A 16,748-nucleotide genomic window follows, 5' to 3' on the forward strand; every position below is an offset into this window, starting at 1 on the left:
GACCCGTGTACACACCGCATCCCGTACACCCCTGTTCTGCGGGACCTGTGTACACCCTACATCCCTGTACACCCCCTACATACTGCACACCCTGATACACCTAGTACATACCATACAACCCCCACATCCCCCTACACCCAGTATACCCCATACACCCCCCCACACTTCATACACCCCCTATAGGACGCAGATATTCTGACAGGTCTGCAGGAGCCCCGCATGGTACCCCATCTACTGATCCCGGGGGCCCAACATTCTACATGTATTACTTCTGTCCAGAAGGTGAACTTCTCCTGTAACACGGAGCTCACGGAAGATCCATATATCCTGCAGATCTCTATACTGAGGGGTGTCACGGGGGAGGGGCAGCACAGATCACATACACCGTATACACCGACAATGTACGGGGATCATCACACACACCAAACACGGAACACTGTACATGCCACATTATACACGGAACACTGTACATGCCACATTATACACGGAACACTGTACATGCCACATTATACACGGAACACTGTACATGCCACATTATACACGGAACACTGTACATGCCACATTATACACAGAACACTGTACATGCCACATTATACACGGAACACTGTACATGCCACATTATACACAGAACACTGTACATGCCACATTATACATGGAACACTGTACATGCCACATTATACATGGAACACTGTACATGCCACATTATACATGGAACACTGTACATGCCACATTATACACAGAACACTGTACATGCCACATTATACATGGAACACTGTACATGCCACATTATACATGGAACACTGTACATGCCACATTGCACACGGTAAACGCCACATTGCACACGGTACACGCCACATTGCACACGGTACACGCCACATTGCACACGGTACACGCCACATTGCACACGGTACACGCCACATTGCACACGGTACACGCCACATTATACACGGAACACTGTACACGTCACATTGCACACGGTACAGTCAGCATACCGGGTGATGGGCTCCTTGTAAGGCCTGTCCAGCAGGGCCAGATGTCTATGAAGGTCGATCGGCGTTGCATCGTCTTCTGCCTGTGATTGGAGGATTTCAGGGATCAGGAAGTAGAATCCGGCACAAGACGCCTCCCCCTCCCCCACTCGGTGCCTCCCATCGCCTCCCCCTCCCCCACTCGGTGCCTCCCATCGCCTCCCCCTCCCCCACTCGGTGCCTCCCATCGCCTCCCCCTCCCCCACTCGGTGCCTCCCATCGCCTCCCCCTCCCCCACTCGGTGCCTCCCATCGCCTCCCCCTCCCCCACTCGGTGCCTCCCATCGCCTCCCCCTCCCCCACTCGGTGCCTCCCATCGCCTCCCCCTCCCCCACTCGGTGCCTCCCATCGCCTCCCCCTCCCCCACTCGGTGCCTCCCATCGCCTCCCCCTCCCCCACTCGGTGCCTCCCAGCGCCTACCCCTCCCCCTACTCGGTGCCTCCCAGCGCCTACCCCTCCCCCTACTCGGTGCCTCCCATCGCCTACCCCTCCCCCTACTCGGTGCCTCCCATCGCCTACCCCTCCCCCTACTCGGTGCCTCCCATCGCCTACCCTTCATCCTACTCGGTGCCTCCCATCACCTACCCCTCCCCCACTCGGTGCCTCCCATCGCCTCCCCCACTCGGTGCCTCCCATCGCCTCCCCCTCCTCCACTCGGTGCCTCCCATCCCATCAAATTTCGCCATCCGGGAAACTGCGGGGAAGAGCGAGGTCCTGCCATGGACTATCATCAGAGAACAGACAGAGGGGTGTGCCTCCCCACCTCGTGTGCTGCCCCCCCACCTCATGTGCTGCCCCCCCACCTTGTGTGCCGCCCTGCCCCCCTCCTCGTGTGCCGCCCCTCCCTCCTGCCCCCCCAGCTTGTGTGCCGCCCTGCCCCCCCTCCTCGTGCTCCCCTCCTCGTGCGCTGTCCCTCCCCCCTGCCCCCCCCCACCTCGTGTGCCGCCCCTCCCACTTGTGACTCATTTCCTGGCACTCGGTGAGCTGAAAGTCGATCACATGGAGGGCAGGAAATGAGAAATAGTTGAGCATCACCCAGCAATGGCTCAGCTCCCGCCACCAATCTCCTCCGAGATGGCTGGCTCCGCCCACTCACCACGCGTGCCATGGCTCTGCACACTGTCCCGTGACACAGCAGCTGCAGGCGGATTTCCGCGTCCCACTTGCGGCAGGTCTGGATGTACTCATGGCTGCCCAGGCAATGCTTACTGCGGAGACAAGACCAGAACAGACATTACACACAATGCTACTCCATGAAGAGCACCACACCCACACCCTGCCATGTCATGGAACAAGGACAGTCTGGGATACATTGTATACACTGCGTACCACCATCGCCCTATTGTGGGAGGGGCAGAGACACCTACTGGGGGGGGGAGGGGGGAGACACCTACTGGGGGGGGAATGGGGAGAACCTCCCCATTGTGGGAGAGGCAGACAACTACTGAGTGGGGATCGCCCCAATAGTGGGAGGAGCAGAGACAACTACTGGGGGGGGGGCCAGAGACACAACTACTGGAGGAGATCTCCTCATTGGGGGAGGGGCAGAGACAACTACTGGAGGAAATCTCCCCTTTGGGGGAAGGGCAGAGACACAACTACTGAGGGGAATCTCCCCATTGTGGGCGGGATCAAATAGAAGTCTAGTGATCTGTTTACTGTGTGACTTCTAGGGATCCCGTGGCAGTCTATATATTGTATAGGGATCCCGTCGTGGCCGTCTATATATTGTATAGGGATCCCGTCGTGGCCGTCTATATATTGTATAGGGATCCCGTGGCAGTCTATATATTGTATAGGGATCCCGTGGCAGTCCATATATTGTATAGGGATCCCGTGGCAGTCCATATATTGTATAGGGATCATACAGCAGTCTATATATTGTATAGGGATCCCGTGGCAGTCTATATATTGTATAGGGATCCCGTGGCAGTCCATATATTGTATAGGGATCCCGTGGCAGTCCATATATTGTATAGGGATCCCGTGGCAGTCCATATATTGTATAGGGATCCCGTGGCAGTCCATATATTGTATAGGGATCCCGTGGCAGTCCATATATTGTATAGGGATCCCATGGCAGTCTATATATTGTATAGGGATCCCATGGCAGTCTATATATTGTATAGGGATCCGTGGCAGTCTATATATTGTATAGGGATCCGTGGCAGTCTATATATTGTATAGGGATCCCGTGGCAGTCTATATATTGTATAGGGATCCCGTGGCAGTCCATATATTGTATAGGGATCCCGTGGCAGTCCATATATTGTATAGGGATCCCGTGGCAGTCCATATATTGTATAGGGATCCCGTGGCAGTCTATATATTGTATACGGATCATACAGCAGTCTATATATTGTATATGGATCCCGTGGCAGTCCATATATTGTATAGGGATCCCATGGCAGTCTATATATTGTATAGGGATCCCATGGCAGTCTATATATTGTATAGGGATCCGTGGCAGTCTATATATTGTATAGGGATCCGTGGCAGTCTATATATTGTATAGGGATCCCGTGGCAGTCTATATATTGTATAGGGATCCCGTGGCAGTCCATATATTGTATAGGGATCCCGTGGCAGTCCATATATTGTATAGGGATCATACAGCAGTCTATATATTGTATAGGGATCCCGTGGCAGTCTATATATTGTATAGGGATCCCGTGGCAGTCCATATATTGTATAGGGATCCCGTGGCAGTCCATATATTGTATAGGGATCCCGTGGCAGTCTATATATTGTATACGGATCATACAGCAGTCTATATATTGTATATGGATCCCGTGGCAGTCCATATATTGTATAGGGATCCCATGGCAGTCTATATATTGTATAGGGATCCCATGGCAGTCTATATATTGTATAGGGATCCGTGGCAGTCTATATATTGTATAGGGATCCGTGGCAGTCTATATATTGTATAGGGATCCCGTGGCAGTCTATATATTGTATAGGGATCCCGTGGCAGTCCATATATTGTATAGGGATCCCGTGGCAGTCCATATATTGTATAGGGATCCCGTGGCAGTCCATATATTGTATAGGGATCCCGTGGCAGTCCATATATTGTATAGGGATCCCGTGGCAGTCTATATATTGTATACGGATCATACAGCAGTCTATATATTGTATATGGATCCCGTGGCAGTCCATATATTGTATAGGGATCATACGGCAGTCTATATATTGTATAGGGATCCCGCGGCAGTCTATATATTGTATAGGGATCCCGTGGCAGTCTATAGATTGTATAGGGATCCCGTGGCAGTCTATAGATTGTATAGGGATCCCGTGGCACTCCATATATTGTATAGGGATCCCGTGGCAGTCTATATACTGTATAGGGATCCCGTGGCAGTCTATATATTGTATAGGGATCCCGTGGCAGTCTATATATTGTATAGGGATCCCGCGGCAGTCTATATATTGTATAGGGATCCCGTGGCAGTCTATATATTGTATAGGGGATCCCGTGGCAGTCTATAGATTGTATAGGGATCCCGTGGTAGTCTATAGATTGTATAGGGATCCCGTGGCACTCCATATATTGTATAGGGATCCCGTGGCAGTCTATATATTGTATAGGGATCCGTGGCAGTCTATATATTGTATAGGGATCCGTGGCAGTCTATATATTGTATAGGGATCCCGTGGCAGTCCATATATTGTATAGGGATCCCGTGGCAGTCTATATATTGTATAGGGATCCCGTGGCAGTCCATATATTGTATAGGGATCCCGTGGCAGTCCATATATTGTATAGGGATCCCGTGGCAGTCCATATATTGTATAGGGATCCCGTGGCAGTCTATATATTGTATAGGGATCCCATGGCAGTCTATATATTGTATAGGGATCCGTGGCAGTCTATATATTGTATAGGGATCCGTGGCAGTCTATATATTGTATAGGGATCCCGTGGCAGTCTAATATATTGTATAGGGATCCCGTGGCAGTCCATATATTGTATAGGGATCCCGTGGCAGTCCATATATTGTATAGGGATCCCGTGGCAGTCTATATATTGTATACGGATCATACAGCAGTCTATATATTGTATATGGATCCCGTGGCAGTCCATATATTGTATAGGGATCATACGGCAGTCTATATATTGTATAGGGATCCCGCGGCAGTCTATAGATTGTATAGGGATCCCGTGGCAGTCTATAGATTGTATAGGGATCCCGTGGCACTCCATATATTGTATAGGGATCCCGTGGCAGTCTATATATTGTATAGGGATCCCGTGGCAGTCTATATATTGTATAGGGATCCCGTGGCAGTCTATATATTGTATAGGGATCCGTGGCAGTCTATATATTGTATAGGGATCCCGTGGCAGTCTATATATTGTATAGGGATCCCGTGGTAGTCTATAGATTGTATAGGGATCCCGTGGCACTCCATATATTGTATAGGGATCCCGTGGCAGTCTATATATTGTATAGGGATCCGTGGCAGTCTATATATTGTATAGGGATCCGTGGCAGTCTATATATTGTATAGGGATCCCGTGGCAGTCCATATATTGTATAGGGATCCCGTGGCAGTCTATATATTGTATAGGGATCCCGTGGCAGTCCATATATTGTGTGGGGATCATACAGAAGTCCATACTCAGGGAGGACATAACAGGACCTGTCAGCAGCCACCACAGAATCCTATAATCTGCATTGTATGCTCTGTGCGTGTCGTGATGGGGGAGGGGCACCTAACGTCCTGACGTCACGGATCAGAACAGGTCTGGGCGGACTTACTTCTGCAGAACCTCCTCCTGGCCGCACACCTTCAGTATGTAGCTCTCCAGGTCCACCTGGTTCAGGTCATCGTGGACCCAGCACAGCGCCTGCATAATGATCAGCTCCACCGGGGAGCTTACTAGAGGAGAGGAAGAGAACAATTACTGGAACATTCCGCACCTCCCCCGCACACAATGAGCCAGGAACTGGGCCTCCTGTACTGGTTCCCTATGGATTCCATCCCTCATGGGGCCCCGAGGCACCCACTTATCGGTGACCCCGCTGCTCAGAACTCAGCCGAGGCGGGAAGCGGGGTCACTGGGCCTGAGTCTCCTCCAACGATCGGCTCACCTTATGTACAAAGTGAGGGATTCCCCAGATCCATACACAGCCAGCTAGGGGCCAATCTCCACAAACCTCTACCGATCCTCCAATCACATCTGGAAAGAAGGTGAGAAGGGGCGGGACCAAGCTTCAGATCCTGACCAAAAGTCAGGATCTGAAGATCAGACGGTTCTGATGGTTCTCACTGGAGGGGATTCTGGATCACTCGCTCATGATTTGCTGAGATTCAATCATCTGGGTGACAAGTCCCCTTCACCCGGAAAATGGGGCCAAAAGGGGGTGACACCCATCTGATGAGAGTAGTCATCTGATTGGCTGTTGGGGGTACACCCTTTCCTCCCCAGCCCCCCGAATCTCATACTCACTGTCACAGGTAAAGGTGACGGGCTGCTGGAAACCCTCGATCACTATGGAAACCTTCACGCTGCAGCTATCTGCGCTGAAACTGCGCTGCGACATGACGGCGCTCAGCACAAAGCCGGGATTGGTGGTCACGTCATCGCTGGGAAATGTCCTCCGCAACCTGAGATCAAAGAATGAGGAGAGAAATGCGAGATCGATCGAGAACCAATACATACCCATAGAGATCTCAATCTATAATCAATAATACGGATCTCAATCTATAATCAATAATACGGATCTCAATCTATAATCAATAATACGGATCTCAATCTATAATCATTAATACGGATCTCAATCTATAATCAATAATACAGATCTCAATCTATAATCAATAATACGGATCTCAATCTATAATCATTAATACGGATCTCAATCTATAATCAATAATACGGATCTCAATCTATAATCAATAATACGGATCTCAATCTATAATCATTAATACGGATCTCAATCTATAATCAATAATACGGATCTCAATCTATAATCATTAATACGGATCTCAATCTATAATCAATAATACGGATCTCAATCTATAATCTATAATACAGATCTCAATCCATAATCAATAATACGGATCTCAATCCATAATACGGATCTCAATCCATAATCAATAATACGGATCTCAATCAATAATACGGATCTCAATCAATAATACGGGTATCAATTTATAATCAATAATACGGGTATCAATCTATAATACGGATCTCAATCCATAATCAATAATACGGATCTCAATCAATAATACGGATCTCAATCAATAATACGGGTATCAATTTATAATCAATAATACGGATCTCAATCTATAATCAATAATACGGATCTCAATCTATAATCAATAATACGGATATCAATCAATAATCAATATATAACCATAGAGATTTCTCCTCACTTCCTGTCTTGTCTCGGGGACACAATCATCTGATCAGAGCCCAATCCGGGGCCCCTCCCCCTTTGTCATATAGCCAATACGGACCGTCTGATCAGAGCCCAATCCGGGGCCCCTCCCCCTCTGTCATATAGCCAATACGGACCGCCTGATCAGAGCCCAATCCGGGGCCCCTCCCCCTCTGTCATATAGCAGAATACGGACCGTCTGATCAGAGCCCAATCCGGGGCCCCTCCCCCTCAGTCATATAGCCAATACGGACCGTCTGATCAGAGCCCAATCCGGGGCCCCTCCCCCTCTGTCATATAGCAGAATACGGACCGTCTGATCAGAGCCCAATCCAGGGCCCCTCCCCCTCTGTCATATAGCCAATACGGACCGCCTGTCCTCTCACCTCTCTATTTCCTCACAGAAAGCCACGCCCTCTTCATCCTGGGCTTCCAGGTCACGCAGAACCGAGTTTCCTGGCGGGATCCGCGAGCCGCTCCCATTGTCACCCTGAGAGGAGAAATTCCATCAACAACGTCATATATTGACCGGTCAGCAATGCTATATAACAATGTATAATGGGGGGGCATTAAGGGGGCATATTGACTACAACCCCCCGCACATGGACTTCACACGGAGGACGTACCGACTACAACCCCCCGCACACAGGACTTCACACGGAGGATGAACCGACTACAACCCCCCGCACATGGACTTCACACGGAGGACGTACCGACTACAACCCCCCGCACATGGACTTCACACGGAGGACGTACCGACTACAACCCCCCGCACACAGGACTTCACACGGAGGACGAACCGACTACAACCCCCCGCACACAGGACTTCACACGGAGGACGAACCGACTACAACCCCCCGCACATGGACTTCACACGGAGGACGTACCGACTACAACCCCCCGCACATGGACTTCACACGGAGGACGTACCGACTACAACCCCCCGCACACAGGACTTCACACGGAGGACGAACCGACTACAACCCCCCGCACATGGGACTTCACACGGAGGACGTACCGACTACAACCCCCCGCACATGGACTTCACACGGAGGACGTACCGACTACAACCCCCCCCCCGCACACAGGACTTCACACGGAGGACGAACCGACTACAACCCCCCGCACACAGGACTTCACACGGAGGACGAACCGACTACAACCCCCCGCACACAGGACTTCACACGGAGGACGAACCGACTACAACCCCCCGCACACAGGACTTCACACGGAGGACGAACCGACTACAACCCCCCGCACATGGACTTCACACGGAGGACGAACCGACTACAACCCCCCGCACATGGACTTCACATGGAGGACGTACCGACTACAACCCCCCGCACATGGACTTCACGTCATTCCACTCTGATAATACTCCATATCACAGAGCTCCGGGAATATGTTGTACAATATACAGTGCAGGAAATGTGTATTTGCTCCCCGGCTGATGGTGAATGTTCGCCCCTCACACAGAAATGATCGGTCTAACAATGGAATGTTCGCCCCTCACACAGAAATGATCGGTCTAACAATGGAATGTTCGCCCCTCACACAGAAATGATCGGTCTAACAATGGAATGTTCGCCCCTCACACAGAAATGATCGGTCTAACAATGGAATGTTCGCCCCTCACACAGAAATGATCGGTCTAACAATGGAATGTTCGCCCCTCACACAGAAATGATCGGTCTAACAATGGAATGTTCGCCCCTCACACAGAAATGATCGGTCTAACAATGGAATGTTCGCCCCTCACACAGAAATGATCGGTCTAACAATGGAATGTTCGCCCCTCACACAGAAATGATCGGTCTAACAATGGAATGTTCGCCCCTCACACAGAAATGATCGGTCTAACAATGGAATGTTCGCCCCTCCACACAGAATGATCGGTCTAACAATGGAATGTTCGCCCCTCACACAGAAATGATCGGTCTAACAATGGAATGTTCGCCCCTCACACAGAAATGATCGGTCTAACAATGGAATGTTCGCCCCTCACACAGAAATGATCGGTCTAACAATGGAATGTTCGGTGTAACACTGAGAGACAGAATACAACAACAAATTCAGCAGAAATGCGTCTAACAAATGATGACGGATCTGCATGTTCATGAGGGGAAAGAAGGATTTGATCCCCTATCATTCAGCAGGATTTCTGGCTCCCAGGTGTCTCTCATACAGGTAACAAGCTGAGATTAGAAGCAGTCTCTTAAAGGGAGTGCTGCTAATCTCATTGTGTTACCTGTATAAAAGACACCTGTCCACAGGAGCCATCAAACCATCAGATTCCAAACTCTCCACCATGGCAAAGACCAAAGAGCTGTCCAAGGATGTCAGGGACAAGATGGTAGACCTACACAAGGCTGGACTGGGCTACCAAACTATGGCCAAGCAGCTTGGTGAGAAGGTGACAACAGTTGGTGCAATCATTCACAAATGGAAGAAACACAAAACAAGTGTCAGTCTCCCTAGGTCTGGTGCACCATGCAAGATCTCACCTCGTGGAGTGTCAATGATCATGAGAACAGTGAGGAATCATCCCAGAACTACACGTGAGGATCTTGTCAATGATCTCCAGGCAGCTGGGACCACAGTCACCAAGAAAACAATTGGTAACACACTACGCCAACAAGGACTGAAATCCTGCAGTGCCCGCACGGTCCCTCTGCTCAAGAAAGCCCATGTCCAGGCCCGTCTGAAGTCTGCCACTGAACATCTGAATGATGCCGAGGAGGACTGGTGGGAAGTGTTGTGGTCAGAGGAGACCAAAATCCAGCTCTTTGGCATCAACTCAACTCGCCGTGTTTGGAGGAGGAGGAATGCTGCCTATGACCCCCCAAAAACACCATCCCAACTGTGAAACATGGTGGTGGAAACATTCTGCTTTGGGGGTGTTTTTCTGCTAAGGGGACAGGACAACTGCACCGCATCAAAGGGACGATGGACGGGGCAATGTACCCTCAAATCTTGGGTGAGAACCTTCTTCCCTCAGCCAGGGCATTGAAAATGGGTGGTGGATGGGTGTTCCAGCATGACAATGACCCAAAACACACGGCCAAGGCAACAAAGGAGCGGCTCAAGAAGAAGCACATTAAGGTCCTGGAGTGGCCTAGCCAGTCTCCAGACCTTCATCCGATGGAAAATCTGTGGAGGAGCTGAAAGTTCGAGTTGCCAAACGTCAGCCACCAAACCTTAATGACTTGGAGAGGATCTGCCAAGAGGAGTGGGCCAAAATCCCCCCTGAGATGTGTGCGAACCTGGGGGCCAACTCCAGGAAACGTCTGACCTCTGTGATGGCCAACAAGGGATTGGCCACCAAGTACTAAGTCATGTTTTGTGAAGGGGATCAAATCCTTCTTTCCCTCATGAACATGCAGATCCGTCATCATTTGTTAGACGCATTTCTGCTGAATTTGTTGTTGTATTCTGTCTCTCAGTGTTACACCGAACATTCCATTGTTAGACCGATCATTTCTGTGTGAGGGGCGAACATTCCATTGTTAGACCGATCATTTCTGTGTGAGGGGGAACATTCCATTGTTAGACCGATCATTTCTGTGTAAGGGGCGAACATTCCATTGTTAGACCGATCATTTCTGTGTGAGGGCGAACATTCCCATTGTTAGACCGATCATTTCTGTGTGAGGGGCGAACATTCCATTGTTAGACCGATCATTTCTGTGTGAGGGCGAACATTCCATTGTTAGACCGATCATTTCTGTGTGAGTGGCGAACATTCCATTGTTAGACCGAACATTTCTGTGTGAGGGGCGAACATTCCATTGTTAGACCGATCATTTCTGTGTGAGGGCGAACATTCCATTGTTAGACCGATCATTTCTGTGTGAGTGGCGAACATTCCATTGTTAGACCGAACATTTCTGTGTGAGGGGCGAACATTCCATTGTTAGACCGATCATTTCTGTGTGAGGGGCGAACATTCCATTGTTAGACCGATCATTTCTGTGTGAGGGGCGAACATTCAGCATCAGAGGGGAGCAAATACACATTTCCTGCACTGTATATACAGATCGGGGAATGTGCTGGTTTTGTCCGGAGATGAGATTGCAGACGTCAGTCACATGACAGGAAACGGTTTGGGGAAGTCTCAGCCGCAGAGATGTCACCATTCATGTCAGTACAAGTCAGTGGAAGGTTCCGGAGCTGCAGATGTGAAATGCAGACGTTGTGTTCCATCCTCCAGCAGCAGGAGGCCGAGCGACTGACTCACCTTCCCAGGAACCTCACTTTACGACTGCAGGAAATATGACTCCTACATGTCTGCCAGTACCATGGTGTACCGAACCGCACTCTGCCCGCCCACAGCCGCACTCTGCCCGCCCACAACCGCACTCTGCCCGCCCACAACCGCACTCTGCCCGCCCACAACCGCACTCCGCCCGCCCACAACCGCCCGCCCACAGCCGCACGCCGCACCCTGACCTGCGTCCTGCTGCTGCACCCCAAACCACGATCATCCAGAGCATGCTACTAATAGTGTCCCCCCCATATGAACTCTCCAGGTGCAGCACACAGGCAGCCCATCCATGTCTATGGGGATACAGCAGACGTACAGACAGTCATCCTAATGTGACATGTAGATGAGAGACCCCCAAACACACAGATTGTCAGAGCTCCTCCCCCACACCCCTCAAATCAGAACAAGACGCTCTGTCCCTACAACTACCGAATCTCCAGAGACTTCCACTGCCGGCCCCAGACACTAAACCCACAATTCCTGGTGTACCGAGCTCAGCAACAATGTGATCGATGTTTATAAACAATGTTACTTTGTATCTCTATCTCCCGTCTGATCGATGTTTATAAACAATGTTACTTTGTATCTCCCGTCTGATCGATGTTTATAAACAATGTTACTTTGTATCTCCCGTCTGATCGATGTTTATAAACAATGTTACTTTGTATCTCTCTATCTCCCGTCTGATCGATGTTTATAAACAATGTTACTTTGTATCTCTATCTCCCGTCTGATCGATGTTTATAAACAATGTTACTTTGTATCTCTCCATCCCCCGTCTGATCGATGTTTATAAACAATGTTACTTTGTATCTCTATCTCCCGTCTGATCGATGTTTATAAACACTGTTACTTTGTATCTCTCCATCTCCCGTCTGATCGATGTTTATAAACAATGTTACTTTGTATCTCTCCATCTCCCGTCTGATCGATGTTTATAAACAATGTTACTTTGTATCTCTATCTCCCGTCTGATCGATGTTTATAAACAATGTTACTTTGTATCTCTCCATCTTCCGTCTGATCGATGTTTATAAACAATGTTACTTTGTATCTCTCCATCTCCCGTCTGATCGATGTTTATAAACAATGTTACTTTGTATCTCTCCATCTCCCGTCTGATCGATGTTTATAAACAATGTTACTTTGTATCTCCCGTCTGATCGATGTTTATAAACAATGTTACTTTGTATCTCTCTATCTCCCGTCTGATCGATGTTTATAAACAATGTTACTTTGTATCTCTATCTCCCGTCTGATCGATGTTTATAAACAATGTTACTTTGTATCTCTCCATCCCCCGTCTGATCGATGTTTATAAACACTGTTACTTTGTATCTCTATCTCCCGTCTGATCGATGTTTATAAACACTGTTACTTTGTATCTCTCCATCTCCCGTCTGATCGATGTTTATAAACAATGTTACTTTGTATCTCTCCATCCCCCGTCTGATCGATGTTTATAAACAATGTAACACTGATCAGTACTACAAGTGTTAAAAAAATGACCCAGCAGTCCTGTTTGAGAGGAATTGATAATTCGATGGAATCCTCTTGACGAGACGGATGAAGTTCGATGAGTTCCCACTGAACCAGCCGAATTTCTATCCCCCTCCGGCCAGCTTTGCAGGGAATGGTTTTCTAGAACAGAACTCACAACATTTCCTTCCGGAGTTACAATGGGAAGTGTGAAAAGCGGTTTATTTTGCGGTCTGTGACCCGTTTGGGGCGATCTCCTCACTGATAGGTCCCCAGGACAGAAATGGCGCTGAAATCCTCTACAGGCACACAGGGGGCCACACAGGGGGTCACACAGGGGGCCACACAGGGGGCCACACAAACCTGACAACCCTTCCTGAGAGCGCATGAGATGCAGCATCTCCCCTCGGGGTGTTATGTCAGGGAAATGTGGGGGTACAAAGCTGCCGCTCACCCCCCCCCCCCCCCCCGATTGGCCCCTCGGGGTGTTATGTCAGGGAAATGTGGGGTACAAAGCTGCCGCTCACCCCCCCCCCCGATTGGCCCCTCGGGGTGTTATGTCAGGGAAATGTGGGGTACAAAGCCGGAGAACACTCACCCCCCCCGATTGGCCCCTCGGGGTGTTATGTCAGGGAAATGTGGGGTACAAAGCCGGAGAACACTCACCCCCCCCGATTGGCCCCTCGGGGTGTTATGTCAGGGAAATGTGGGGTACAAAGCCGGAGAACACTCACCCCCCCCCCACCTGGCCCCTCGGGGTGTTGCCAGGGAAATGTGGGGTACAAAGCCGGAGAACACTCCCCCCCACCTGGCCCCTCGGGGTGTTATGTCAGGTAATGTGGGGTAAAAAGCCAGAGAACACTCACCCCCCCCCCCCGATTGGCCCCTCGGGGTGTTGCCAGGGAAATGTGGGGTACAAAGCCGGAGAACACTCCCCCCCCACCTGGCCCCTCGGGGTGTTATGTCAGGTAATGTGGGGTAAAAAGCCAGAGAACACTCACCCCCCCCCCCCGATTGGCCCCTCGGGGTGTTATGTCAGGGAAATGTGGGGTACAAAGCCGGAGAACACTCCCCCCCCCCCCCACCTGGCCCCTCGGGGTGTTATGTCAGGGAAATGTGGGGTACAAAGCCGGAGAACACTCCCCCCCACCTGGCCCCTCGGGGTGTTATGTCAGGTAATGTGGGGTACAAGCCGGAGAACACTCACCCCCCCCCCCCCACCTGGCCCCTTGGGGTGTTGTCAGGGAAATGTGGGGTACAAAGCTGGAGAACACTCACCCCCCCCCCACCTGGCCCCTCGGGGTGTTGTCAGGGAAATGTGGGGTACAAAGCTGGAGAACACTCACCCCCCCCCCACCTGGCCCCTTGGGGTGTTGTCAGGGAAATGTGGGGTACAAAGCTGGAGAACACTCACCCCCCCCCCCCACCTGGCCCCTTGGGGTGTTGTCAGGGAAATGTGGGGTACAAAGCTGGAGAACACTCACCCCCCCCCCACCTGGCCCCTCGGGGTGTTGTCAGGGAAATGTGGGGTACAAAGCTGGAGAACACTCACCCCCCCCCCACCTGGCCCCTCGGGGTGTTGTCAGGGAAATGTGGGGTACAAAGCCGGAGAACACTCACCCCCCCGATTGGCCCCTCGGGGTGTTATGTCAGGTAATGTGGGGTACAAAGCTGGAGAACACCCCCCCCCCCGATTGCCCCTCGGGGTGTTATGTCAGGGAAATGTGGGGTACAAAGCCGGAGAACACTCACCCCCCCCCCCACCTGGCCCCTTGGGGTGTTGTCAGGGAAATGTGGGGTACAAAGCTGGAGAACACTCCCCCCCACCTGGCCCCTCGGGGTGTTGTCAGGGAAATGTGGGGTACAAAGCCGGAGAACACTCACCCCCCCGATTGGCCCCTCGGGGTGTTATGTCAGGTAATGTGGGGTACAAAGCTGGAGAACACCCCCCCCCCCGATTGGCCCCTCGGGGTGTTATGTCAGGGAAATGTGGGGTACAAAGCCGGAGAACACTCACCCCCCCCCCCACCTGGCCCCTTGGGGTGTGTCAGGGAAATGTGGGGTACAAAGCTGGAGAACACTCACCCCCCGATTGGCCCCTCGGGGTGTTATGTCAGGTAATGTGGGGTACACAGCTGGAGAACACTCACCTCCCCTGACTGGCCCCTCGATAGCGGACCATGCGCTGTCCTCAGGTTCAAGGAATGGCTCCGGGTCACCGTAGCACCAGAAGGCGATTTGGGGTTCGCTTTCCTCTCGGATTGGGTGGATTTGAACGGTTTTTCTTCCAATAAAACGGCATCCCAAGGATCCTCAGCCGCCATCCCACTGCAGGAACCATCGCCCTCCAGAGAGCCAGCGCACGGGTCCAAGCTGTCCACCTTGGGTTTGCTGAGAGGGTCCAGGTCCAGCCAATCAACTTGCTGATGTCATCAGTCTTGCTGGGCGGGTCTTCGGGAGACTCGCCGCTGGTGCTCTGCGCTGTAGGAGGGTCATGACTGGGCTTCCCATTCCTCTGAAATTCGGAGGTTTTTGCAATTTTGTCGAATAGTTTGGCCATGTCTGGGGTGACGGGAGCAGAGTAGGCGGGCAGAGTTCCTCGGAGGTGGAAGGGGGAGCTGGCTGGTAAGGCGTAGGAGAAGTACGCAGGACGCGCTGGAAGACTGAGATACAGCGGCTCCCTGCGCTGCCCCGACGCGTTTGGACTGAACCCGTTCTGAAATGGATCTGCGCATTTCGAAAAGGAAAAGGTTGGTGGCAATGGAGAAGGCACCGGAGCTTGCAATCTAGATGCCCACTGACCGCTCGGGAACGATGGAGTGAAGCACTGGGCGGAGACCACCGGGTTCAACACTGGCATCTGGGGCGGAGCCGCAGCTTTGGGGACAGAATCAAACGTGTCATCCAGAAGAAGCTTCTCGAGTTCTGCCAGAGGAAGCTTCTCCAGGTCTACAGTCTGCAGGGACTTCTCTGACCGCCTTCTGGGGTCCACCTCAGGGAAGACCATCAGATCGTGGTCCTGCTTGGTCAGGGCTGAGGCTGTGGGATGGGATCTGGTGAACGTGGCACCACGGCTGGCATAGAGCCTCCTCTCCCTGTGCAGCTTGTCCAAAGCTTCAGCTTCCATCTGCAAGGCTTCCTCCTTCCCCACGTCCTTCGTTCCCAGAGGCCGAGCTGCCGAAGACCCTCTGAAGCCATTGCTGCTGGAGATCTGGGCCATACTGGGCCCAGGAGACCACCGAATGGGTCAGATCTTCAGACAGTCCTTCCAGGCGATGGTCCCGTTCATGTCCTGAGTGGAGGGAAAAAATGGGACAGAAAATGAGAATTCTGCTAATACATGGAGAACACAAACTACAAGGAAGAAAGGAAAACTACAGCGGCCACCTATGACCAGCAATGAGATCCATCCGAACACAGATCCACGGAGAATCCGAAGCCAACAGATGGGGAGATGTTCTCAACAGCAAATACTGAGGTACAATAGTCTGTCCTCCATCATACTGAACCCCTCAGTCTGTCCTCCATCATATTGAACCCCTCAGTCTGTCCTCCATCATACTGAACCCCTCAGCCCGTCCCTCCA

The 16,748-nt window shown here is 51.2% G+C and overlaps 1 protein-coding gene across 1 annotated transcript in view; it reads right to left on the reverse strand.

The window, feature by feature from the left end:
* Window positions 1-16,531, reverse strand: part of LOC149427542 (phosphatidylinositol 4-phosphate 3-kinase C2 domain-containing subunit alpha-like) — a 67,658-nt gene extending 51,127 nt beyond the window's left edge. Inside the window, 7 exon segments of the mRNA XM_089667917.1 lie at window positions 993-1,072; window positions 2,124-2,235; window positions 5,797-5,917; window positions 6,489-6,646; window positions 7,806-7,909; window positions 15,313-15,581; window positions 15,584-16,531. Of these exon segments, the coding sequence (XP_089524043.1) occupies window positions 993-1,072; window positions 2,124-2,235; window positions 5,797-5,917; window positions 6,489-6,646; window positions 7,806-7,909; window positions 15,313-15,581; window positions 15,584-16,382 (1,643 nt within the window). The 5' untranslated portion in view covers window positions 16,383-16,531.
* Between the last annotated feature and the right edge of the window lie 217 nt (window positions 16,532-16,748).

The sequence above is a fragment of the Staurois parvus genome, unplaced genomic scaffold, assembly GCF_062004578.1.
Source record: "Staurois parvus isolate SC_StPar_1 unplaced genomic scaffold, SC_StPar_1.0 ptg003669l, whole genome shotgun sequence".
NCBI lineage: Eukaryota > Metazoa > Chordata > Amphibia > Anura > Ranidae > Staurois > Staurois parvus.